This window comes from Salmo salar, chromosome 15 (genome assembly GCF_965601325.2).
Source record: "Salmo salar chromosome 15, fSalSal1, whole genome shotgun sequence".
NCBI lineage: Eukaryota > Metazoa > Chordata > Actinopteri > Salmoniformes > Salmonidae > Salmo > Salmo salar.
The window spans coordinates 80,478,687-80,503,363 of NC_138305.1; the positions used below are offsets into that span (position 1 = coordinate 80,478,687).

Genomic DNA, 24,677 nt, shown 5'->3' on the forward strand with positions numbered 1-24,677 from the left:
CTGGCGAGCTATAGAGAGTTTAAGAAGTTAACGTTAGCTAGCACCCTACCAAAAGAGGGTCAACCCTCTTCGACCTAACATTTTCATAATCAAAAGAGAACTCACTGGTTCCAAACATACTAGGGTTTACATGATGAAAATGAATACACATCTCTTTCTCAATAAACGTTTGAGTCTTTACAGAAGTAAATGAAACATACAGATTTAATTGTACCAGAACATTGACTGTAGCTATACCAGGTTAGATTTTGTTAATTTTTCTGTGGCTAAACCCCAAACAAAGGATGTTACGAATTTCCATGGTAACCTTTGTTACCCACCAATTGCATTCGACACATTCGGACGTTTGGGGGGGGGGGGGTTACAGCGCCACACTGGTCATCTTTAGAAACACATTGTCAAAAATCGCTACACTAACCTACAACAGTTGAGATTATTTCACACTTTCCATCCACTGAAACAACCAACCCAAGTCAAAAGTGCTGCTATAGAGCTGAATTCAAGGTTTATTGAATACTTCACCAAATGCTTGGAAGATTACATCACAATATGTATAGCACTTATTTGTATATTTATTTTACAGTTTGTATTTCTCCCATATACTGTATATTTATATATAGATCCCCAATCTTTAGGGAAAAGTAGAATTCCATAGTTGGAAGGGGGAGGAATGCTTCTCAAAAATATTTAAATGCACTTCAAATAATGACATACATCCTTGTTTCAAAAAAAAATGTAGACAGTATTAAACTACAAATGGTAAAGTGGATAGCTATACACCGACATGTTTAGGAGAAACGTTTGGTTTTGCTTCATTCTTTCTCCTGTCTGGTGTATTTTCACTGACAGGCTGAGAAAGTACTGGAAAGTTAATACGAGAGGGCTCTGTTCACACAGACTCCATAGGTGTAAAACAGAACAGGGAAAATAGAAAAATAGAACCGTTTGATGGGATAATAAAATCTCATCCTTGCTATTTACCATGGGCTTTGCCTTGTAGACCTTTACAGGACAATAGATTCATTCTAGAAAATAGCAATTAATACATTTTTGCGCTCAGAACATTGGAACCCTCCAAGACTCAAGTTTGGGGAGAAAACAGGAAATGTGAAAAAGAACATGCAGTAACCTTTCAACGAGCCCCTCAAGTAAACTGTCATGTAATAATCACTATAAAATAATTATAAAAAACAACAAATGAGTAAAATAGGGAATGTTAAAAACAGCCCATAGTGATTGACACAATGTAATTAATGGGGAATGGTGGCAGGGGAACAACCCAACAAGTGCAGCCATAGGGCTTATCCATTAGGGCTCTCTCTGGAACCAGTGGAGCCCCGAACACAGCCAGCCATTCCCATCAATGGTCATCCTAGCGTGGGACGCTCAATACAGGTTGTACTACAATACAAAAAACACAGGAGGCCAAAAACCAACCACCAATAACGTCAAATTAGAAGACATTTTACATAACGAAAAGGGACAGTAATAGGGATGAGCCTTGGTATCAGGCCAATCAGTTACAATATTTTTGGATCAGATCAACAAGCTCATCACAATGGGGGACACTGAGGATACTTTCCTGTCTTATCATTTGCTTATCGACACAGGTTTCCAATGAGCCTCTCTGCCAGTGGACTTTTCAGCATATTCAGTAATTATTTTTTATTTGCTTTAGCATTTGGATATGCATGTTTGTTCAGTCTTAAAAACAGAAAGTAATCAAATCAACAAATGGGACAAACAAAATCAGGTACAGGATAGATATATATACACACAGTGCCTTGACTTTTTTCAAAATGTTGTTACATTACAGCTTTATTCTAAAATGGATTAAAAAATAAATAAATCTTGCATATCAATCTACACACAATACCCCATAATGACAAAGTGAAAACAGGTTTAGGCATTTTTGCACATTTATAAAAAAAAATTAAAAAAAATTGAGCTCAGGTGCATCCTGTTTCCATTGATCATCCTTGAGATGTTTCTACAACTTGATTGGAGTCCACCTGTGGTAACACCTGTCTATATAAGGTCCCGAAGTTGACAGTGCATGTCAGCAAAAACCAAGCCATGAGGTCGAAGGAATTGTCCGTAGAGCTCTGAGACAGGATTGTGTCGAGGCACAGATCTGGGGAAGGGTACCAAAAACATTTCTGCAGGTCCCCAAGAACACAGTGGCCTCCATCATTCTTAAATGAAAGGAGTTTGGGACCACCAAGACTCTTCCTAGAGCTGGCCGCCCGGCCAAACTGAGCAATCTGGGGAGAAGGGCCTTCGTCAGGGAGGTGACCAAGAACCCGATGGTCACTCTGACAGAGCTCAAGAGTTCCTCTGTGGAGATGGGAGAACCTTCCAGAAGGACAACCATCTTTGCAGCACTCCACCAATCAGGCCTTTATGGTAGAGTGGCCAGACGGAAGCCAATTCTAAGTAAAAGGCACATGACAGCCCGTTTGGAGTTTGCCAAAAGGCACCTAAAGACTCTCACACCATGAGAAACAAGATTATCTTGTCTGATGAAACCCAGATTTAACTCTTTGGCCTGAATGCCAAGTGTCACGTCTGGAGGAAACCTGGCACCATCCCTAAGCATGGTGGTGGCTGCATCTTGCTGTGGAGATGTTTTTCAGAGGCAGGCCCTGGGAGACTAGTCAGGATCGAGGGAAAGTTGAATGGAGCAAAGTCCAAAGAGATCCTTGATGAAAACCTGCTCCAGAGTGCTCAGGACCTCAGACTTGGGCAAAGGTTCACCTTCCAACAGGACAACGCAGGAGTGGCTTCGGGACAAGTCTCTGAATGTCCCTTGAGTGGCCTAGCCACAGCCCGGACTTGAACCCGATCCGACATCTCTGGAGAACTGAAAATAGCTGTGCAGCAACGCTCCTCATCCAACCAGAGAAAAATGGGAGAAACTCCCCAAATACAGGTGTGCCAAGCTTGTAGCATCATACCCAAGAAGACTCAACAAAGTACTGAGTAAAGGGTCTGAATACTTATGTAAATGTGATCTTTTTTTAAATGTTTGATACATTGGCAAAAATTTCTAAAAACCTCTGCCATGTCATTATGGGGTATTATTGTGTGTCGATTGATGAGGGGAAAAACGATTTAATCCATTTTAGAATAAGGATGTAACATAAAATGTGGAAAAAGTCAAGGGGTCTGAATACTATCTGAATGCACTGTGTGTGTGTGTATATATATATAATAGCATCAATAAATAATTGTAGTTCATTTTCCATTACATTTGACATTTAACGTCAGAGTGTTGAGAAACAGTTAGTAGAGCGCTCTGTCCCGTCACAGTGCTTTTCTCCCAGCAAGGGCTCTAGAATTTCTAGGGGGAGTCAGTAGGGCACCGGAACTTATCACCAACACTCCAAGCCTTTCCTTTGCAGAAGATAAACAGGAACTGATGACTTTCAAAGCATCTGCCCCTGAGGGTAACAATCTTTGCTTTGATTTCTTGCATCACTACACATTCCCCTACTTCTGATAGGGGAGCTCCCATACACCTCAGAGTCCCACCAGCCTCCCCGTTCCATCTCTAGACCCTCCTAGGGCGCCGGGGGCCGTGGCTGGCCCATCTCAGGTGCAGCGATGTGGAAGACGGAGCCGATGCGGAGGAAGAAACGGCGTAGAACGGCACGGAGCTCTGGGATCAGGTCAAACTGCATCATCTCACACAGGTGCGGGTAGTAACAGGAGGCATGAGGCTTGAACTGAAGAGGGGGAAAAGAGCAGGCTATTTAGCATCGAAAAGCTATATGAAAATTAAGCTTCGAGTGGAGTGTGATGTCAAAGACTGAATTGTTTGAAATATGTCCAAAGTTGAAAGTCAACATTGTTTGTTTAAATACGACCAGGTAATACACCTGTTGGTGGGATTTGCAAAGGGGAAACATTTGTTAATCAAAGTCAGAATGACCCCTAAAGCTGCATACTTCCTGTTCATATCCGATTGATATGTGCAGAAACTTGTTGGTACCTAAGCAACCTTCCTTTTGTTACTCAAATTTACATTTTAGCAATTTAGCAGTCGCTCTCATGCAGAGCGACTTACAGGAGCAATTAGGGTTAAGTGCCTTGTTCAAGGGCACAGACAGATTTTTCACCTAGTCGTCTCGGGGATTCGAACCAGAAACCTTTCGGTTACTGGTCCAACGCTCTTAACTGCTAGGCTACTTGCTGCCCCAAATCAACTTGAATATAATTCAAGAAGTAAGAACAATGCTCAGGTTAACTGATTGGACACCCTATACGGGAAATCTACACTGAACCCGAGAGTCTAATTCAGAGATCCTTAATGTAGCCGAGGTATCCCAAGGCCCCGGGGCTGTCCCTGGTCTGCCTGCACACATCTGATGTCCTCTTTTACATACCCAGGTCATTACACAGACAAACTGTCAAATAATCTGACTCCTTCCTCTACGGAAGTCAAATTCATTGCCTAAGGGGAAAAGAGGCCAATGAAGGTCTGTCCTACTGCTCAATAATCAAACCATTTTCACTATTAGGTTACTCCAAATGGACATCAGGGGAAATGGACAGTCTTCGTTTCATCGCTTTTACTGACTTGGGGTAGATAGTTGAAATGGTGCTTGCAGACAGTCCCTCACAAACAGTCTTCATAGGGTAATATTACCATTTTAAAAAACAGATCAATCTTGTGGGGCAAATATTTCAGTCCATGTGTATGTAGTGTGTGTAACTTGTGAATAAATGAGTGTGTGCCTTGATGTCGGTCAGTCGAAGAGTCCTGGTGAGCAGCAGGAGGAGCAGGCTTGTCCAGGCCTCTCTGTGGCTCTCAGAGGTCAGGCTGATAAAGTAGGCCAGGGCCTCGCTGCACACGCTGAGGAGAGGACAGGACACACAGGACCAACATTACCACATATCTCACTGCCAGAGGGGGAACACCCCCACAAACCATTGATGAAGAACCTATTACAGATGGGCCAATCAGGAAGACTAAGGATGACATGATGTAATCACATTTACATTCAAGCTAGTCTTGTTGTTCAAGTAGCACAAGTAACTTTTACAAATTGAACAATAATAATACATGGTCTTTATATAGCGCTTCTCAAGGACCCAAAGTCACTTTACAATTGTAAAGAGCTTTCACAACATGATCCCTCTCCCTGTCTTTCCCTCCCCCAGGACACTCACAGCAGCAGTCGTGTCTGGATGTCAGGCCAGGAGTCCTGGAGCTGCCGGTCACAGTACATGCGGAACAGAATACGCAGGCTACAGGCCAGGCTACTGGTCTCCTGCTTTAGCAGATTGGGCTTCGACTTCCCCTTAAATCCTGAGACACAGAGAGAGGCAGACAGACATATGAAATTAGATGGACATACCACAGAGATGACAAGAGCATCCTGTATGACAGATCATCTGAACACACCAGACACACAGACAGTTGAACGCACCTGCTCTCCAGAGTGCAGTCCTCTGCTCGTTGTTAGAGTTGAAATCTCTGGCGAAGGTGTGTGACTCCAGCAGGCAGTCCAGCAGCTTGAAAAGGTGCTGGGAGGAGAGGTGTCTGTACATGCCCTGCTCCCCCTGCCCAGGGTCCCCTTCCTCTGCAGCCTCCTCCAGAGCATCCCTCTGGGAGAGACATAGCACAGAGTCTAGGTCAATCCTCCAACAACATACAGTACACCCAAAACACCCTACTAAATTGATGCATAAAAGCCCTGATTAAATGTGAATAAGGGTCATGACTTCAGTTTCGAGCCATTGTAGTTTAGCTCCATTATGACAAACCTGTGCAGCAGCCATATTTTCGGCATCTTCCTTCTTGCTGGTTGCCGGGTAGAAGACAATGTTGTCAATGGTCTGGATCAGCTCCAGCTGCACCACACACTTGATGAGCAGTCCAGCAAACAGCTTCTGGTCTGACACTCCTGCCACAGACACAGAGCACAGCGGGATCAGGAAGACAGATAGGAACCCATGAGAGACTGAGGTCAAATGTGGAAAAGTGGAACACGACAAGGAGGAGGATGAGGTACATATAAAGATAGAAATGTGAATTGAGGTGAGAGGGTCAAAAGGTTTCTGTAATTCGTTGCATACTGGCATGGGGTTTACCCTTCCAGGTCTCATCGCTGGCAGTGGACATTTGGCTCTGACCTCCTCTCTCTGACAGGGCTCTGTCATAGCTGCTCTGGGATTGGGTGTCAAAATCTACATCCTGTAGTAAGTTTGAGAGAAAACAACTCGTGACACAAACAAAACGGCAAGATACTTATTTTCAAAAGTCAAATCACTGCCATATACTCATGTGTGTCTATAGTTAGTCAAATTAAAGCTATTGAGCCCATCTGAAGCTTCATAAATGTTGTTGTTTGCCCACCATGTGTTTCCCATCACCAGCCTCCTCTTCCTGACCAGCTGGTCGCCATGTCAACAGGCTGTTGAGAGGAGAAAATAGAATGTGCACATCATCAGTCATGTGGTCTATTGTAGGAAGGGTTTCCTGTGTCCATGACTTACCATGGCCCGCTGAAAGTTCTGCTCATGACTACAACATCTGACATCAGACTTGTTCTTGTAATGCAACGCAAATACAAGATCAGCATCTCTTACTATAACAGTGCGTTTTTGGTTTATGTGTGCAAATAAATATTTAAAAACACATTGAGAATTACTGTTGGATGCCTGTGTATGGTGATGGGTTGCAAAAGTGAAAACATCAGGGTGACAAAACAGCCAGCAGCAGAACTCACGCGTGTGGGCTGGTGGTCTGGAAGATGTCCAGCATACAGGAGCAGGTGACGTTCCACACCTCTGGGCTAAACTTCTCCCCATTCAGGATGACCAGGTTCTCTAGGCAGTTAGTCCCTGACCGGGCCAACTGCTCATTATCTGGGGTAGTGGAGAGAAAATAGTGGTGCCATTCACCATTACGTCACCCAACTTCAAATTCCTGGTAAATGTTTCACAAAGAATATTACAGTGAATACAGCTTGAATTGAATTAGTTAAGTGTGTGTGTGTGTCAGCTGCTCTCTTTTCCACCCTCTCTCTGGTGTGTGACTGTATGAGTCAGCTGCTCTCTTTCCCCCCCCCTCTCTGGTGTGTGACTGTATGAGTCAGCTGCTCTCTTTTCCCCCCCCTCTCTGGTGTGTGACTGTATGAGTCAGCTGCTCTCTTTTCCACCCTCTCTCTGGTGTGTGACTGTATGAGTCAGCTGCTCTCTTTTCCACCCTCTCTCTGGTGTGTGACTGTATGAGTCAGCTGCTCTCTTTTCCACCCTCTCTCTGGTGTGACTGTATGAGTCAGCTGCTCTCTTTTCCCCCTCTCTGGTGTGTGTCTCTGTATGAGTCAGCTGCTCTCTTTTCCCCCTCTCTCTGGTGTGTGTCTCTGTATGAGTCAGCTGCTCTCTTTTCCCCCTCTCTCTGGTGTGTGACTGTATGAGTCAGCTGCTCTCTTTTCCCCCTCTCTCTGGTGTGTGTCTCTGTATGAGTCAGCTGCTCTCTTTCCCCCCTCTCTCTGGTGTGTGACTGTATGAGTCAGCTGCTCTCTTTCCCCCCTCTCTCTGGTGTGTGACTGTATGAGTCAGCTGCTCTCTTTTCCCCCCTCTCTCTGGTGTGTGACTGTATGAGTCAGCTGCTCTCTTTCCCCCCTCTCTCTGGTGTGTGACTGTATGAGTCAGCTGCTCTCTTTTCCCCCTCTCTCTGGTGTGTGACTGTATGAGTCAGCTGCTCTCTTTCCCCTTCTCTCTGGTGTGTGTCTCTGTGTGAGTCAGCTGCTCTCTTTTCCCCCCCTCTCTCTGGTGTGTGTCTCTGTGTGAGTCAGCTGCTCTCTTTCCCCCCTCTCTCTGGTGTGTGACTGTATGAGTCAGCTGCTCTCTTTTCCCCCTCTCTCTGGTGTGTGACTGTATGAGTCAGCTGCTCTCTTTCCCCCTCTCTCTGGTGTGTGTCTCTGTGTGAGTCAGCTGCTCTCTTTTCCCCCTCTCTCTGGTGTGTGTCTCTGTGTGAGTCAGCTGCTCTCTTTTCCCCCTCTCTCTGGTGTGTGACTGTATGAGTCAGCTGCTCTCTTTCCCCCTCTCTCTGGTGTGTGTCTCTGTGTGAGTCATCTGCTCTCTTTTCCCCCTCTCTGTGGGGAGTATAGGACCCACCTTGTCTGACACACCACTGCAGCTGAGTGAAGATGTCAGCCAGCAGGACCTCACTGAGAGGCTCATAGAACTGGGTGAAGACGTCACAGATGGCGTACAGGGCGTGGTTACAGGTCGTGGTCATCCACTCATGCTTCTACGATAAGTCACAAGACACAAAATACACACAGGCGACCAACACAACAAATCACGAGGTTGAGTGAGTGACTGATGCAAAAGCCAGTGTTCATTACAGAAATGCCTACTCAAAACAAACAGTCATACAGTGGAACCAATGACAATCCCTACAGCCTCTCACCTCCGTCTGCTGCTCAGGGAGCTTCATGTTGTCGAAGATGCGGAAGACGATGCGGAAAAGGTCGTGCCACCAGTGCTTTTCAAAGGTGTGTCCGTAGCTCTTCATAATCTCAAACATCACAGTTAGACCCCTGTGACAGAAAGACACACACGTCAAGCGTACATGAATTTCTATTGGGCTCAAAGGATTACATTTGTGGTGCCTCTACACATGTAGGGTGAGCTACGGGTCAGATTCCTTACCTTGTCCTGATGTCCAGCTTGCAGCGGTTGATGATGCAGGACAGCTCAAAGAGGATGGGGAACCAGCCTCTCACCCACACCCGGTCCCCTGGGGCCACGTTCATGTCATCACTGGTGTACTCCCGCAGAGCCTGGGGACAGACAGGGAAGACCCATCAGAGGAACATTATCATGATGGACTGGCACCATCATGTACTTAACCATGATGCAAATAAAGAATCCACTCCAAAATGCTGTTCGGTTGCAGGCTTGATTAGAAAGCACTTTAGTACTTTGTGATCTAGGTTTGGGATGTGCTTTGGAATTCTGTGGGATGCCTACCTGCGGCCGTTCAGCCACATATTTAGCACAGTGGCGTATGAGCCGGATGGCCTCCATACTGGTGTCAGGGAAGGCAGCGTTGCACACAAACTCAGACAGACACTTCACTGCATCCTGGAAGGAGTCTATGGCTGCTGCAAAGTGCTGCTGAAACGTGTTCACTGGAGAAGAGAAAGGAGAATTATTATCAAGCAGTCCATTTCTCCACCGAGCTGGCCATGCCCTTTGAGACAAAACAATGGTTGAGCCCCAGTCCTAAAGTGTCGGTACTCACTGACTATGTGGCCAGTAGTCTGGAAGGCCAGCTCCACAATGTTCTCGTCGTGATCCGAGGCGGCCTGGTGGAACACAGAGAAGATGTTCTTCCAGCCGGAGCGGATGTTGGCTGCCTGGGAGTTGACCATCTGGGCCACACAGCGGATCACCATGTCCCTGATAGTGGGAGATCTGTGGAGGAAAGACAGAGAGGGACAAGGAGTCAAGTGTTTGTAGCGAGTGTGTAGGCTGGATTTGGTTCTGTGCGGGCAGGGTTTTTCCCCATCATATCCCCTAGATTGTTCCAAATGACCTCTGCGTCTCTCCTTCTACTCCTCTCACATTTTCCTCTCTCAATAACTCTCCCTTCCCCCTCTTTCCCCTGGTCAAGTCTCTACCTGTTCTTCTTCACAATGTGTTCAAATGGCCGGAGGAAGTCCTTCTGGAAGCGGAAGTTAGCCAGCTCTCCTTTCTCCAGGAACTTCATGGACAGCTGCCTCAGAGAGTCCACCGCAAAGATGGCCACGTCCTCGTTGGGGTTGCAGCCCACCTGGTGGAGGAGCAGACGCACAGGCATAGATCCACAGTCAGTACATAGCAGGGCACAATACATTTTGTTTTTGCGACCCTTTTGACTTGGCTGTGCAAGTAAAAAAATGTACTTGACACATCAGTGCGAGCTGAACATTCATTGCATGGTCACCTCACTCAAAAGTTCCAAACGTCCTATTTTTTGGGGTGTCGAAAACCAGTATAGTGCATTATCCTCATGATTCCTGTAATGAAAGTGTCCGCCCTGCCCCTGGGCCCGTTTCCCTGGGGCCTGCTGCTGTAATGAGCAAGCCACTCTCTCTCCCTCTCCCCCAATGTGGACTCCAGGATAGAGAAAAAAGGCTTCTGATTGTAGAACTTTTCAAAATTCAACTGCGGGAAAATACCTACCTTTGGAGGTAACTACTGTTGTTCTCAACTTTCTGTGGATATCATTTGTATTTGTCATCTCTTTAATAGAGTTCAACAGCAACTGTAACAGCAACTATACAACCAAGATATTTGATTTGGCTTTAAGATACAAAGTGCAAGTAGGCCAATGCGAGTGCATAAGGTAACAAGCTACAACTACAAAGTCTTTTTAGGACATTCATTGGACTTAGATTAATACATGATTACTAGCAGTAGGTTTTATATTTAGTGTTCCTGATCTAGCTAATGTGCATTGAGCTTTCACTTCCTCATGTGGTGAATTAGCCTATGATATTAGTGCACATAAAGATTCATCTCTTTTGATCAACAAAATTCTGGAGGCCTATTTCAACAGTACAATATAACAATAGCCTATTGTCAACCCACAATTCATGACAATCACTGGATTAGGTTGCACATCAAAATATCTTGGATCATTCATTCCTGCTTGGACATGTTAGATGAAACAACTTATTTATTGAATAGCCTACCATCTCAGTAGTCTATTACACAGTCTAAAGCGCTGTCAATTACGTTATAAGGTGATTTAGAAAAATCTATGTTGTGTATGCCGCAGAAAAAACAAAATGGTGTGACCAGACCAAATCATGGGCTGGTGCCACCAACTGAAAAAGATAGTAGCACCATTACAGCCAGTGGAAAATGTTAGTCTGGAGGCTTGATAGACTAAGTCTCTGCACAATCAGGTTAGATTAAAACATTTAGACTACTGCTGGACTAACAATTCTCAATGGACCATCTCAATTTAAAGTGTTTCTTAGTCCAGGAATATGGTTCCAGGACACCTTCCTTCCTGAAGATAGGAGCTCACCTTGTTGAAGTGGTCTCCGATGACCTGCCAGATGCGTGACCACTGCAGACGGATGCGGTTCATGTTGTAGTAGGAGATCTCTACTATCTTCTGCAGACTGAACATCCTCGGCTGGTGAGTAGAGGCTAGTTCATCCATGGAGACCGCACACAACCACCGCACAAAGTCCACTAGGAAAAGGACACAGGACAACAACATCAGTAAACGCACGCATTGCCAGTCAGATACACACACACACACACACACACGTGGAGAAACACACAGATCCACTTACCAACTGCATTTCCATCCAGCCTTGTGGAACCAGTGAAGATCCTGCAAACAACAAACACAGGTCAGATTTACAAGACATGTACTTCCAAAAATCCCATGGACATAAATGATAAAGAACAGATGTCTGCAGCCATGGATGTACGTTGAACATGCATCTCTCACCTGTCTACAGCCACCACCACGCTCTGAGAGCTGGTCTCTCCCACTGACTCCTGGATATGAGCCATCTGCCTCCTGTCTGGACCTCCCACCAGGGTCCCTGCAACAAGAAACCCATTTCAGACACACTATTTAACATATTATGCCATTTAGCCAACACTTTAATCCAAAGTGACTTACAGTCAAGCGTGCATATATTTTACACACGGGTGGTCCCGGGAATCGAACCCACTATACTGTCATTGCAAGCTCCACCAACTAAGCTACAGAGGATAGGGTGTCCAATCAAAAATCCATCTTTGACCAATGGGTAAAATGATATGTTGGGTAGATAATCCTCTAAGAAAACCAATGGTCCAAACCTCACGTCTCCATCATACTCCGTTCAAAAGTTACTGGACTTTTTACCCTTGTAGGATGGCCAGAATTAGGGTGACTACATCAATGGAGTCCAGAGAAAATAAATTGGTCGAAAATCAGTCAAATTGCATCTCGCCAGCTAGGATGGATTCTATGCAAGAATTAAGGCCACTGGCTGACTCACTTTCCCAGTTTGAACTCGTCATCTTTCTTCTCGAATCCGCAGGATATAAAACAATATAGGAGGCAAGAAGGATATCGATTTTGAAATATAGTATTTTCATATTTTAGTATATACGCTTTATTTTTATTTGAAATTCCAATTCTTTAAAAAGTTTTCCTTTAATGATATGTTAGAGAAAGACCCCACTGAACGATTTAGAACATGAATATTCATACTTGTCTTGGTAAAATGTATTTCTATAACATAAGGAAGTGAAGTTTCATCACCAAAGTGCATTTTCACCCACTCTGGGCAGAGTTGGTGGACACCGTTTAGAGGACCACATCTTCACACACACACACACACACACACACACACACACACACACACACACACACACACACACACACACACACACTAACGGTCCCTGATTTTCAAAGCCCTGTGTGACCTACCCAGTCCCAGGGGCATGAACTCCTCTCCCCCGGTTGGGAAACCCTTGATGCCGGCCTGACTGTCCCGGACCACTCCAGAGATGTAGCGTGTCTTCACCCCCGTGCCAATCAGCTGGGCCAACTCCAGCTGGCTGATACACCGCAGGATCTGCACAGAGAAACACAGGCCAAGGGTTAGAGGTCAGCCTCCATGTTCTGTTCATGACGTCTCTACCAAGTCAAGTGCTATGCTCTCCTTCCACTGGATTTGTTTGCATAGAGACAGACAGATATATGGGGTGGATATCTGACTCACAGAAGAGGAGATGAGGGGCAGGGTTGGGAAAGCCAGGTTGGGAGAAGCCCTGACCTACCTCATGCCAAGAGTTGCCCAGGTAGTTTCCATCTGTGTGGGCCACAGTGATAAGGGTCTTGATGGTGTCAATGTTCTTCTGCTTCATCTCAGTGATGCTGGAGCTAGCTGTGAGCAGGGTGAACCGAGCTAAGGCTTGGACATAAGCATCCCTCTCCAACTGCACAGCGCCGAAGACACAGACAGACGAGTCATTCAAAGAAACACAGACAAAACAGGCTTTTCAAGGAGTTTCAAGTTCATGTTGAGCATAGAACCATATGTTTGATGGGGGGTTAACAAAATGAATCCTATTCCACGGATAGTAAAGGGTGTTAGGATGATACATTCAATTATTTTGCTGTGGCCTCTGACCAGCATACTGAAGATACAGGTGATCCTGATGGCACAGCGGATCCCCTCCAGACACAGAGAGGCCACATCCTGGTCATCACAGTCCTGCAGCCCCACGCTGAAGGCTGCCAGGAGAGGGGTCCACGCCAACTGAAACACACACGCAGAGCACACACTTGAATCCTTTCCCTCCGCGAAGAGCATTGGTCATACAGACACCTTCTGGCACACATTCACAAGCATTACCCATCCCAGCCACTGCAGATGGTGGTGCAGTAGTCCTAATGAGGTGATACTATAATAGTATATGCCATTTAGTCCATTCTTTTATCCAAAGAAACTTGCAGTCATGCGTGCATACATTTTACTTATGGGTGGTGCCGGGAATCGAACCCACTATCCGGGTGTTGCAAGCACCATGCTCTACCAAGTGAACTACAGAGGACATAGTCACTACGAGGGTGGCTCTCCAGTACCTTAAACATGGGCCGGACGTGTTCCAGGTGGGTGGCGCTGAAGAAGGGAGCCTGGGCGTGGCTCACAGCCTCCATCAGGGCCTTGGCTGTCTTGGCCATCTGTTCCATCTCCACGTTATATAGTAGACGACGCTGCTTCTCAGTGGCTACACCTGAAAAGAAAGAGAGAGTGCCTAGATTATCACATGACCAACACATACTCTTCACGGTAACTTGTGGCCTTACAATTCCCACTAAGCTGGGTGGTGTAGGTGTTCAGTTGATGATAATACAGTTTTAGATCGTCTGTCACAGAGCCATATATTTAGAGCGTTAGGACATTGATGTTTCTGAATTCTGATGCATTTACATGACACTACAACATTCTATGGCAGACATGTAGGCTCACCATTAACATTAATTATACTTCACTTGTAAAGGGCATTTCCCACGCTCAATGCTAATAACACTGGGAATATTTAAACAATGCTTCATAAGCAATGCTTCATAAGTGAATGCCTAGGATGAGAACAATATTCCCAATTCTACAAGTTGTCCCAACTCTAAATATATCTGGCTCTGGTTTGTCATATCCCTGTTATCTCTACTTACTGTGCTTGCTAGTCTTGGGTGTGATAGTGTGCTCCTTGCTGTCCTTCATGGCGATCTTCTTGCCAGCGATCTCATCGTATATGGAGGACAGGTACTCCTCAGGCAGGTCCTTACTGTCATTGATACCACGGTTCATTTTGATGTACTGCTCCTTGGTCATTTTGTTCTTCACCTGTACAGGTCAAATAACGGTGAGGAACAACAGTGAATACAAATAACTGCAAGTGCGTGTATGGATAGATGAATAGGCTAAATAGACTGATTGGATGGTGTTCTGACCTGTGGACTGTGCAGGTCGGTGGTGAGCATGATGATGGAGTAGGCCAAGACGTAGGCTGTGTCTGCACTGGCAAACTCAGTCTGTCTGCAGGGGCAAGAGGTTAGGGCCAGTTGAGGAAACAAGGTGCTGCATCAGTAAACCACTGGAAATTACATAATGAATATTCAAAGAGGCTACACGTCCACGCAGTATCTATAATTGAGGATGTTCTCGATGACATGTTTCCAGAGCGTGTATGCAAACTCAACTCCTCCCCCTGCTGGTAGCAAACAGTCACTGACATGTCTCCCTTACCCCTGGTTACACTCCAGATATCGGGCAGCAAACTTCTCCATGAGCCTGTCAATTTTCTGGGCCTCTCCGGGGAGCCGGAAGCCCTCCAGGAAAGCCCTCAGAGCAGAGACAAAGTCCCGGCCACAGAAGTCCAGCTGGTCCACATAGCTGTACATCACCTCCTTGTTGAAACGCACGTTCTCCCCCAGGTACTCCCCCACCTGGGTCTAGAGAGAAGAGAAAGGAGAGATGGGGAAATGATGAAGAGCTGTGTCAGAGATAGGAAACTCTGACAAACCTTTTTATTTATGTATTTTATATAAATATAACCATGTAAAAGGTAGAACTAATTCTAATTTACAATGACAACCTGGCATTTACAATGAAGATCTGGCATCTACAATGACAACCTTTTCTCGTACAAACTCGAGTTCGAACACATCACAATAACTTCCGGTTGTTGCATTCATGTTTGTACAGTGATACAAGGTTGTGGTGAGGTGCTCACTGTGTCCAGGCGCTCCTCTTGGTGCAGAAACTGGGCAATGTCCTCTGCTGTGTTCCCCAGCATGCCTTGGTCTTGTAAGAACTGGACACCTCGCTTGGGCTTTTTGTTGAAACTTGAGAGATGGAGACAAATAATCTATGGCTACTACAGATATACTGTATAACTAGATAGGCAGTGTTAATTTTAGCAGCCATTTTAGATTTAGTCTTATAGTCTTGACTAAAATACCTTTTAGTCTTAGTCATATGTTAGTCATTTCATCCTTAGTTTAAGTTATCAGTTGACTAGTCAGTATTTTAGTCACATTAGTCAGTGTATTTTCCCCCATTAAATAATTCATATTTAACTTCCATCATGTACACATTAAGATAGCCTGGTTCAACTAGGCCTACTATCCCCTCAAATAGCTGGCACACTGCTATTGTAGAAGATTGTAACCAATGCCGGCCATGATTTACCATACAGGCTACAAAGCCTTTCCTACAGATTAAACAATTTAGGCATACAGAGCTGTTTCCCCCCAATCATAACCTTACAATGAGGGTAAATAACAGTGATTCCCTTAAAAATGGGAGAATATACAGTTTCCAACAATGTCAGAATTATTAATGTGATACTGATATTCAGGAAATAGCATAAACATTTCAAATCGGGGGGAAATACAACTGCACTGGCATTTGCGGACCGCGAGTGTGGCAAAACAGATGAAAAACAGCACAGACGGAAAAATAGAGCTTATGTGATCAAAGCAAAAATAGCCTATGTGAAAGTAAGAGAGTAAACAATTGTTTCTAGTTGAGGTAGGTTACAATTGAAGTGTCCATGCTGTGCGAGTGACTGAAGTGAGCGAGTGACTGAAGTGACCACCCGGGAGCTGTGTGGGAGTCAGGCAGATCAGTTCAATAAGAACGCGTACCTTAAACACGTTAAATCTGCCAATAAGAGGATTGCATTAAATATTCTGCATATCTGGACAAAACAGATGAAAAGGAGCTTCATGTCAAATTGAATGTGCATTAGTCTCATGTGGAATTCTCGTCTAGTCACATTATTGCAGTGGTATAAAGTACTTAAGTAAAAAAACTTTAAAGTACTACTTAAGTAGTTTTTTGGGGGTATCTGTACATTACTATATTTGACAACTTTTACTTTACTACATTCCTAAAGAAAATGATGTACTTTTTACTCCATACAATTTCCCTGACACCCAAAAGTATTCGTTACATTTTGAATGCTTAGCAGGACAGGAAAATGGTCTAATTCACACACTTATCAAGAGAACATCCCTGGTCATCCCTGCTGCCTCTGATCTGGCGGACTCACTAAAAACATGTTTTGTTTGTAAATTGTCTGAATGTTGGAGCGTGCCCCTGGCCGTCCGTAAATATATTAAAACTAGAAAAATGTGGCTGTCTTCTTTGCTTAATATAAGCAATTAAAAATGATGTATACTTGTACATTTGATACTTTGACTCAAGTCGTTTTTTACCGGGTGATTTTCACTTTTACTTGTGTCATTTTCTATTAAGGTATCTTTACTTTTACTCAAGTATGGCAATTGGGTACTTTTTCCACAACTACATTTTTGTCACCTAAAATGAAAACTCATTTGTGACAGTTTTTTTCATGGCATCTCGTCTCAGTATCGTCATTAGCTTTCGTCAGGAAAAATAGGTGGTTGACGAATATTTTTCATCAGTTATTGTTGACGAAATTAACACTACCTCCCAGACTGATACTGTATATAGACAGAGTAAAATAAAGAAAGTCAAAGGGAAGGACAAAGTGTGAGACTCACAGCTCAATGCCGTGCTCGATGACGTCCTTCTGTTGTTTGATGACCTCATACTGTTCTGGGTGGTCAGGCTGGGAGGACTGGACACTAGATGACATGGTGGAGTCCAGAGAACTGACGCTGTCTCTACGAGACGCCAGGTGGTCAGGAAGCTTCAGCTCCGGACCCTCACCATCTGACGGCCGCTCCTGGCCTGGGTCACACACAAAAGGGTCAAGATACACACTGTTTAGGCTGAGAGGTGCTGCTAGACACACACACCACCTTGGTTTCCGTTAGCCGTTAATTGAAGGCTTTTGACCGGTAAAATAAAATCAGATAAATACAATTGTAGCCGGCCAACTTGTCCAGGGATGCATGTCATAAATTCAGATTTTGCACTTCAGCACCATTGTCTAACTCCTTGCGCACTGCTTTTACGTGCACACACCTGCTGCTGAGGAAAGAGAGAGCGAGGAGCCTTGGGTACTGTTGATTTTCAAGATGGAGGCCTAATGAAAGTAAGATAGTATGCCAATAGTGAAAAGCCTAAAAGGGGAATGTCCTCCATAAGTACAAGTTTTAATATTGTAGTGGACAAATATGACAAGAACGTTGGTGCGGCCAAATGCAGGCTACTGTGCAATCCGCTATTCTGGTAGGATGCATTTTTTTTACTTTATTTTTTCCCCCTAATATTTATAATTATTTGTTTCATAATTATTATTGTAGGCCCATGTATTAATCTAAACCATTTCTTTAAATATGCAAGAGGGATTGTTTTTCATTCAGTTGATATATTTTCGTTGGCTAAATTAAGTTCGAACTGTCTGTGCCCTCCGTATTTAATTTGAGATAAGTTATAAGTAGGCTTGTTGTAATATAAATATCATTAGCTTATTGCAGTCATTTGTTGGGTACGGTAGGCACTAGGCTTTCTTGGTAATTGCTGCAATATAGCGTGTTCAAAACTTTGGTGAATGTTTAAACCAGTTTGAAAGTGTTTTGTTTCATTCTGTTGAGTCTTTTTCTTTTAACAAATTAAGCTCATATTGTAATGTTGCGTTTGCCACAATATAAGATCCAGCTTGTATTTTCCCTATAAACAATGGCAAGACTTAGATTTGATATGAATCTAATAAAGTTTAGAAACATTTGTGAAGGTGTGATGTGGCTATTAGCCTTTTGTACTGCAGGCCTAAGAAGAACTGACTCCGACAATTGCACTTGAGGTTGAATGTTTTACGCCTACCAGAGTAACTCCTATAATCTAACAATATAATGCTTATCTTTAAAGCCAATACATATAATGCCCTGATGCATTTAGTGCTGAAATCTCCAAGCTGAACCGTGAAGTGGACAATTGTTGTAGTAAAGTAAAAAAACATTAGGCTATACATTCTTGCATATGCTACACATCGAAACACAAGGTAGTGTTTTTATTATTTGTTAAAGGCTGTTTTTAAGGACATGTAAAATGTGGCTCATTTGGTCAATATCCCTCGTTTATTGATGGTGCGGACGGATGTCCTGAGTTACACACCCAATGCAAATTTCCCAAATGTCCGATAAATTGAAATCTTCCCAGTCATTTGTCCGGCACAACATTTTCCTAACGGAATCCCTACTAGACACACACAATGCTCATTATACTCACCGAGGTTGGCCTGCAGGTTGGGGTTGACATACATGTCTCTGCTCCACTCCACCATGCATTTCAGAATGGACACCAAACACTCCAGACCCTTCTTACGCAGACTCAGCTCCTGCAATATGTCTCATGTTAACCGGTCTGTCACATCATTTACAGAGCTCAAAAATACTTCCTACCCCAGAGAAACAGCTAAACAACAGACAAAATCCAAGCATGATGTCAACATCTTTGAGGTAACCTGTAGAGGGGTCATCCCCAGCTCCTGGCCACTCCTCCCCATGGCAATCTTAGATAGATCGTTCACCAGCCGCTCAAAGATGTTTGCAGCGTTCAGGTCACAGTCGTAGTTTACGTAGATATCCACCACACACTGAGCATCTGGGGGTGAAGGGTTTTAAGATGGGGGGGAGTGAAGATAAAAATTTGGTATATGTACGTTACCGTTCAAAAGTTTGGGGTCACTTAGAAATGTCCTTGTTTTCCATGAAAACATACATGAAATGAGTTGCAAAATGAATAGGAAATATAGTCAAGATGTTGACAAGGTTAAAAATAATCATTTTTAATTGAAATAATAATTGTGTCCTTCAAACTTGACTTTCGTCAAAGAATCCTTCATTTGCAGCTATGACAGCCTTGCAGACCGTTGGCATTCTAGTTGTCAATTTGTTGAGGTAATCTGAAGAGATTTCACCCCATGCCTCCTGAAGCACCTCCCACAAGTTGGATTGGCTTGATGGGCACTTCTTACGTAGCATACGGTCAAGCTGCTCCCACAACAGCTCAATCGTGTTGAGATCCGGTGACTGTGCTGGCCACTCCATTATAGACAGAATACCAGCTGACTGCTTCTTCCCTAAATAGTTATTGCATAGCTTGGAGCTGTGCTTTGGGTCATTGTCCTGTTGTAGGAGGAAATTGGCTCCAATTAAGTACCGTCAACAGGGTATGGCATGGCGTTGCAAAATGGAGTGATAGCCTTCCTTCTTCAAGATCCCTTTTACCCTGTACAAATCTCCCACTTTACCACCACCAAAGCATCCCCAGACCATCACATTGCCTCCACCACGCTTGACAGATGGCGTCAAGCACTCCTCCAGCATCTTGAATTTTTTTCTGTATCTCACGAATGTTCTTCTTTGTGATCCGAACATCTCAAACTTAAAACATTTTTCCTATCTTCCTCTGTCCAGTGTCTGTGTTCTTCTGCCCATCTTAATATTTTCTTCTTATTGGCCAGTCTGAGATATGTTTTTTTTCTTTGAAACTCTGCTCAGAAGGCCAGCATCCCGGAGTCGCCTCTTCACTGTTGACGTTGAGACTGGTGTTTTGCGGGTACTATTTAATGAAGCTGCCAGTTGAAGACTTGTGAGGCGTCTGTTTCTCAAACTAGACACTCTAATGTACTTGTCCTCTTGCTCAGTTGTGCACTGGGGCCTCCCACTCATCGTTCTATTCTGGTTAGAGCCAGTTTGCTCTGTTCTGTGAAGGGAGTAGTACACAGTGGTGTACATTTTGAGCCTGTAATCAAACCCACAAATGCTGATGCTCCAGATACTCAACTAGTCTAAAGGCCAGTTTTATTGCTTCTTTAATCAGAACAACAGTTTTCAGCTGTGCTAACATAATTACAAAAGGGTTTTCTAATGATAAATTAGCTTTTTTTAAATAATAAACTTGGATTAGCTAACACAACGTGCCATTGGAACACAGGAGTGAAGGTTGCTGATAATGGACCTCCGTACACCTATGTAGATATTCAATAAAAAAAAAACTGCCCTGTCCAGCTACAATAGTCATTTACAACATTAACAATGTCTACACTATAGTTCTGATCAATTTGATGTTATTTTAATGAACAAAAAAAGTGTTTTTCTTTCAAAAACAAGGACATGTCTAAGTGACCCCAAACTTTTGAACGGTAGTGTACATAAACAGCAATGCACACTAAATGTGTCCATCAGGCTTGTGTGTGTTTTTACCTGCACATATCCGTGTGAGGGTCTGAATGACCATCCACTTGTGTTCAAAGGAGCTGGATGATGTTTCCAGGATGGTCAGGAAAATCTCCCTGAAAAACACCTGGGAGAGGTAGGGACAGTGAGGGTGGGAGTGAGGGAATTAAAAGTGGTAAGTAGTTGCATCAGTAATTTTATTTTCCATTCTGTTGCCCATTTTGAATTGAGTATAAGGACTCAAAATCACAGATAAAAATATATAAATCCTGTATCCCGAACCTCGATCTGCATCTTGAGGTGGACTTTAAAGTGGGAGAGCAGGGTGAGGAAGATGGCGAGGGAGAGCTCAAACACCTCGGGCACAGAGGACACCCCGTTCTTGGAGAGGGCCACACACAGGTACTGCTTGATGGCATTGACAAACATCTCGTGGGTGCGGAAGACAGGCCCTGCCCCCTGGAGCACAGACAGCAGCAGCTGCAGAGACACCACTTTGGAGCGCAGCTCATGAGACCTGAGGAGAGGGGGAGAGAGTAAGGGGAGAGAGAAGGAGTTAGACGGGGAGAGGAGACAGGAAAAGGCAATGAAGAGGGTAAATGAGAGTTGGAGAAAGGAGAGACGACAAGGACATGGGAAAGAGCCAAAGAAAGGGAGATTGTGGGAAGTGTAAATAAATATTCAACAGTTTAGTATATGAATGACTTGTACAGTTTATAGCCTTAGTACAATACAGTTATTTAGGTTTAAATTATAGCACGTCACTGTCGAATACGTTTGGATGCAGTGATCAGGCTCAGCTTTCATTTGCCTATTCAGACTCCTAGCCTTAGGGTTTTAGATTACAGCAACTGAAGAAGCCCAGTCACGAATGTAAAACCTCCAGCAAACCTGGGTATACTGATCTTTAAAACAGTCTATATACCAAGTGGAAGCTATTTACAGTGCCTTGAGAAAGTATTCACACCCTTTGACTTTTTCCACATTATGTTGTTACAGCCTGAATTTAAAATGGATTCAAGTTAAATGTTGTGTCACTGGCCTACACACAACACCCCATAATGTCAAAGTGGAATTATGTTTTTAGAAATGTTTACAAATGAAAAAACTGAAATGTCTTGAGTCAATAAGTACTCAACCCCTTTGTTATGGCAAGGCTAAATAAGATCAGGAGTAAAAATATGCATAACAAGTCACATAATACGTCGCATGGACTCACTCTGTGTGCAATAATAGTGTTCAACATGATTTTTGAATGACTACAATGATCTGTTAGGTCCCTCAGTTGAGCAGTATATTTCAAACACAGATTCAACCACAAAGACCAGGGGGGTTTCCAATGCCTCGCAAAGAAGGGAACCTATTGGTAGATCAGTAAAAATAATAAAAGCAGACATTGAATATTCCTTTGAGCATGGTGAAGTTATTAATTACACTTTGGATGGTGTATTAATACACCCAGTTACTACAAAGATACAGGTATTTTTCCCAACTCAGTTGCCGGAGGGGAAGGAAACCACTCAGGGATTTCACCATGAGGCCAATGGTGACTTTAAAAACCATTACACAGTTTAATGCTGTGATGGGAGAAAACTGAGGATGGATCAACAACATTGTAGTTACTCCACAATATTAACCTAAATGACAGAGTGAAAAGAAGGAAGCCTGTACAGAATACAAATATTCCAAAACATGCATCATGTTTGCAACAAGGCACTAAAGTAAAACTGATAAATATGTCCCACTTTTGTCCATGAATACAAAGCGTTATGTTTGGGGCAAATCCAACAACGCATCAATGAGTAACACTTCATATTCTCAAGCATGGGGGTGTCTGCATGGTGTTACGGGTATGCTGCACAGGCAAAATCCTAGAGGAAAACCTGGTTCAGTCTGCTTTCCACCAGACACTCGGAGACAAATTCACCTTTTAGCAGGGTTGACATACTTATCTAGTCGATATATTGTTTTATTTTGGATAAATATTTTTCTTCCACTTTGACATGAGTATTTTATGTCAATCATTGACAAAAAAAGACAATTAAATTCATTTGAATCCCACTTTATAACAAAATGTGAAAAAAGTCCAGGGGTGTTCATACTTTCTGAAGGCACTGTACATAGTATTGTGTAGAGAAAGCCAGGAGAAACTTTGAGTTGGATTAGGTGATGGGAACAAGGGAGGAGTTGTGCATTTGAACAGAGGGGAAACTGGGGCTGAAGGACAAGTGGATCATGTCTCACTTTGGGTCAGGGGGTCCGTCTGCCAGGGGCTTCATGGAGAGCTTGCAGAGGGAGCGGAAGACTAGGAAGGCGTCTTTCTGCAGAATGTGGGAGAAACGAGCAGTGTTCTGGCCACCCTGCATAGACTCTGCATCCTAAAGACAGAGAGCAAATAACTAAACAGAACAGGCTCAAACTATACAACGCAATTGTCAATGTATAACTAAACTACCAAAACTATGTATAATGCATAGGGGCAAAAATAATCACAAATCACTGTTTTCTCCCATAGAACCTTTGATGTGATCCATCCTCATTCCACGGATAAGAGCTAACTCACCAGGATGTCTGTAGAGGACACTGAACCACGGTCATCCATAATGCCGTTCATTTGGTTCGTATCTGTCCTGGGTCTAGGGGGCGCCACCATGGTCTGCTCAGGCAGATGATCCCCTTCTGTGTGGAGAGGTGGAAAAGTCCAGTCAGATACAGGTGTGTAAATGATAGACCAAGACAAGCCCTGATTAACAAACTCTGTCCAATCACACCACCTATGGTTACAACCAATGACTAACCCGGTGCGGTCTGGGGCTGTGGCTCTGGTTCAGGTGCTGGAGCCACTTCCTCTTCCACCTCACTCGTTGGTTGCTCTGTTGGCTTTGAATCAACTTCTGGTTTCTCCTCCTCTCCTACTTCTGATTTCTCCCCCTGCCCCACCTCATGCCCTTCCTCGACTGGCTGTTTTACTGTTGTTGGGGTCTCTGAAACTGGATCTTCAAAAACTGTTGATGAGAAAAGAACGTGTCAAATGAATGAGGATGATGTAGGCTTCCGAAATGTCATGCAATAGAAGCATTTGATCGACGCCAAGTATAAATATACTCAAAGCCAATACCTGGAGGTGGTGTCTCCTCCCTTTTCTCCTCTGTAACAGCCACATCCTCCTCAGTCCTGCACTCCTCTGGTTGGCCATTGACGGAGGGTGTGTCTGAGGCCAGGGGCGTGGTATGGAGGTCTGGGGTGCTGGCCGCAGGAGAGGGGGTCCCGCTTAAGTCTAGGGTGCGGTCTGACCGGGGGGAACCACACATCCGCCCAGGGGAAGTGGAAGGGTTCTGATGGGGCAAACACAGTCTATCCTTCTCCTGCTCGTGAGACTCCAGAGCCTGTATAGATGCAGGGAGATGGACAGACAGGTCATGATCAATAAAACTAGCCGGAACACCAAACAACATGTAAATAACAGCCAATGAACAAGTCAGCCAGTCGGCTAGGAGACAGACAGTTAACACACTGACAAATACACTTATGGAGAAATTATTGAGACACAAGGAAGGTCTCCATTTCCAGACAATCAAGATTTTCTTTAATCTCCATTACTCAATCAGCTTGCTTTAAGAGGATACAGACCAGGGTCTAAGACGGAGTCGAGCGCTTTGTTTAGATGACTGCATGTATGAACAAGTAAATATGAGAGTGAACTGGGCTGGTCTGGACAGTATACTGACCGCCTGTGTCTCCATGCGGGTGAAGATCACATTGAGCATCTGTGTGAGCGTGGCCTTGGCGGTGGTCTGATTGATGAGGTTGCGGCTGGCCAGGTAGATGTTGTAACAGGTACGCACAGTCAGTAGAACAGTCCCCTCGTGGATCTCAATGTGAGGGGAGGTTACTGCAGTCAGGAGAGCCTGGAGGAGAACAGGAGGGGGGGGGGGGGGGTCAGAACAGTCAGGGGAAATAGAAGAAAATCATGTCTTGCACTACCTTTGTGAATTATAGATGTTCAAATACGGTAGGAAGACTGGTCAGT

The 24,677-nt window shown here is 44.1% G+C and overlaps 1 protein-coding gene across 2 annotated transcripts in view; it reads right to left on the minus strand.

Annotated features, from left to right (window-relative positions):
* Positions 1-480: 480 nt before the first annotated feature.
* The window catches only part of LOC106572111 (ADP-ribosylation factor guanine nucleotide-exchange factor 2 (brefeldin A-inhibited)), a 40,432-nt gene continuing 16,235 nt past the window's right edge, over positions 481-24,677 (minus strand). Inside the window, exons 5-39 of one of the 2 annotated variants that reach the window (XM_014145962.3) lie at positions 24,376-24,555; positions 23,766-24,033; positions 23,446-23,652; positions 23,211-23,326; positions 22,892-23,025; positions 20,930-21,164; positions 20,675-20,774; positions 18,931-19,070; positions 18,696-18,804; positions 17,063-17,252; positions 15,265-15,376; positions 14,778-14,983; positions 14,483-14,567; positions 14,204-14,375; positions 13,613-13,764; positions 13,158-13,286; positions 12,805-12,963; positions 12,452-12,599; positions 11,477-11,573; positions 11,316-11,356; positions 11,042-11,211; positions 9,645-9,796; positions 9,266-9,438; positions 8,992-9,152; positions 8,671-8,801; positions 8,429-8,558; positions 8,131-8,266; positions 6,738-6,876; positions 6,365-6,422; positions 6,100-6,202; positions 5,773-5,912; positions 5,436-5,613; positions 5,176-5,314; positions 4,741-4,858; positions 481-3,728 (exon numbers count right to left, since the gene is read on the minus strand). In XM_014145962.3, coding sequence (XP_014001437.1) covers positions 3,564-3,728; positions 4,741-4,858; positions 5,176-5,314; positions 5,436-5,613; positions 5,773-5,912; positions 6,100-6,202; positions 6,365-6,422; positions 6,738-6,876; positions 8,131-8,266; positions 8,429-8,558; positions 8,671-8,801; positions 8,992-9,152; positions 9,266-9,438; positions 9,645-9,796; positions 11,042-11,211; positions 11,316-11,356; positions 11,477-11,573; positions 12,452-12,599; positions 12,805-12,963; positions 13,158-13,286; positions 13,613-13,764; positions 14,204-14,375; positions 14,483-14,567; positions 14,778-14,983; positions 15,265-15,376; positions 17,063-17,252; positions 18,696-18,804; positions 18,931-19,070; positions 20,675-20,774; positions 20,930-21,164; positions 22,892-23,025; positions 23,211-23,326; positions 23,446-23,652; positions 23,766-24,033; positions 24,376-24,555 — 5,073 coding nt within the window. In that variant the 3' untranslated portion in view covers positions 481-3,563. Of the gene's footprint in view, positions 3,729-4,740; positions 4,859-5,175; positions 5,315-5,435; positions 5,614-5,772; positions 5,913-6,084; positions 6,203-6,364; positions 6,423-6,737; positions 6,877-8,130; positions 8,267-8,428; positions 8,559-8,670; positions 8,802-8,991; positions 9,153-9,265; positions 9,439-9,644; positions 9,797-11,041; positions 11,212-11,315; positions 11,357-11,476; positions 11,574-12,451; positions 12,600-12,804; positions 12,964-13,157; positions 13,287-13,612; positions 13,765-14,203; positions 14,376-14,482; positions 14,568-14,777; positions 14,984-15,264; positions 15,377-17,062; positions 17,253-18,695; positions 18,805-18,930; positions 19,071-20,674; positions 20,775-20,929; positions 21,165-22,891; positions 23,026-23,210; positions 23,327-23,445; positions 23,653-23,765; positions 24,034-24,375; positions 24,556-24,677 lie in introns of both variants that reach the window. The other variant, XM_014145961.3, reaches the window with a different exon arrangement.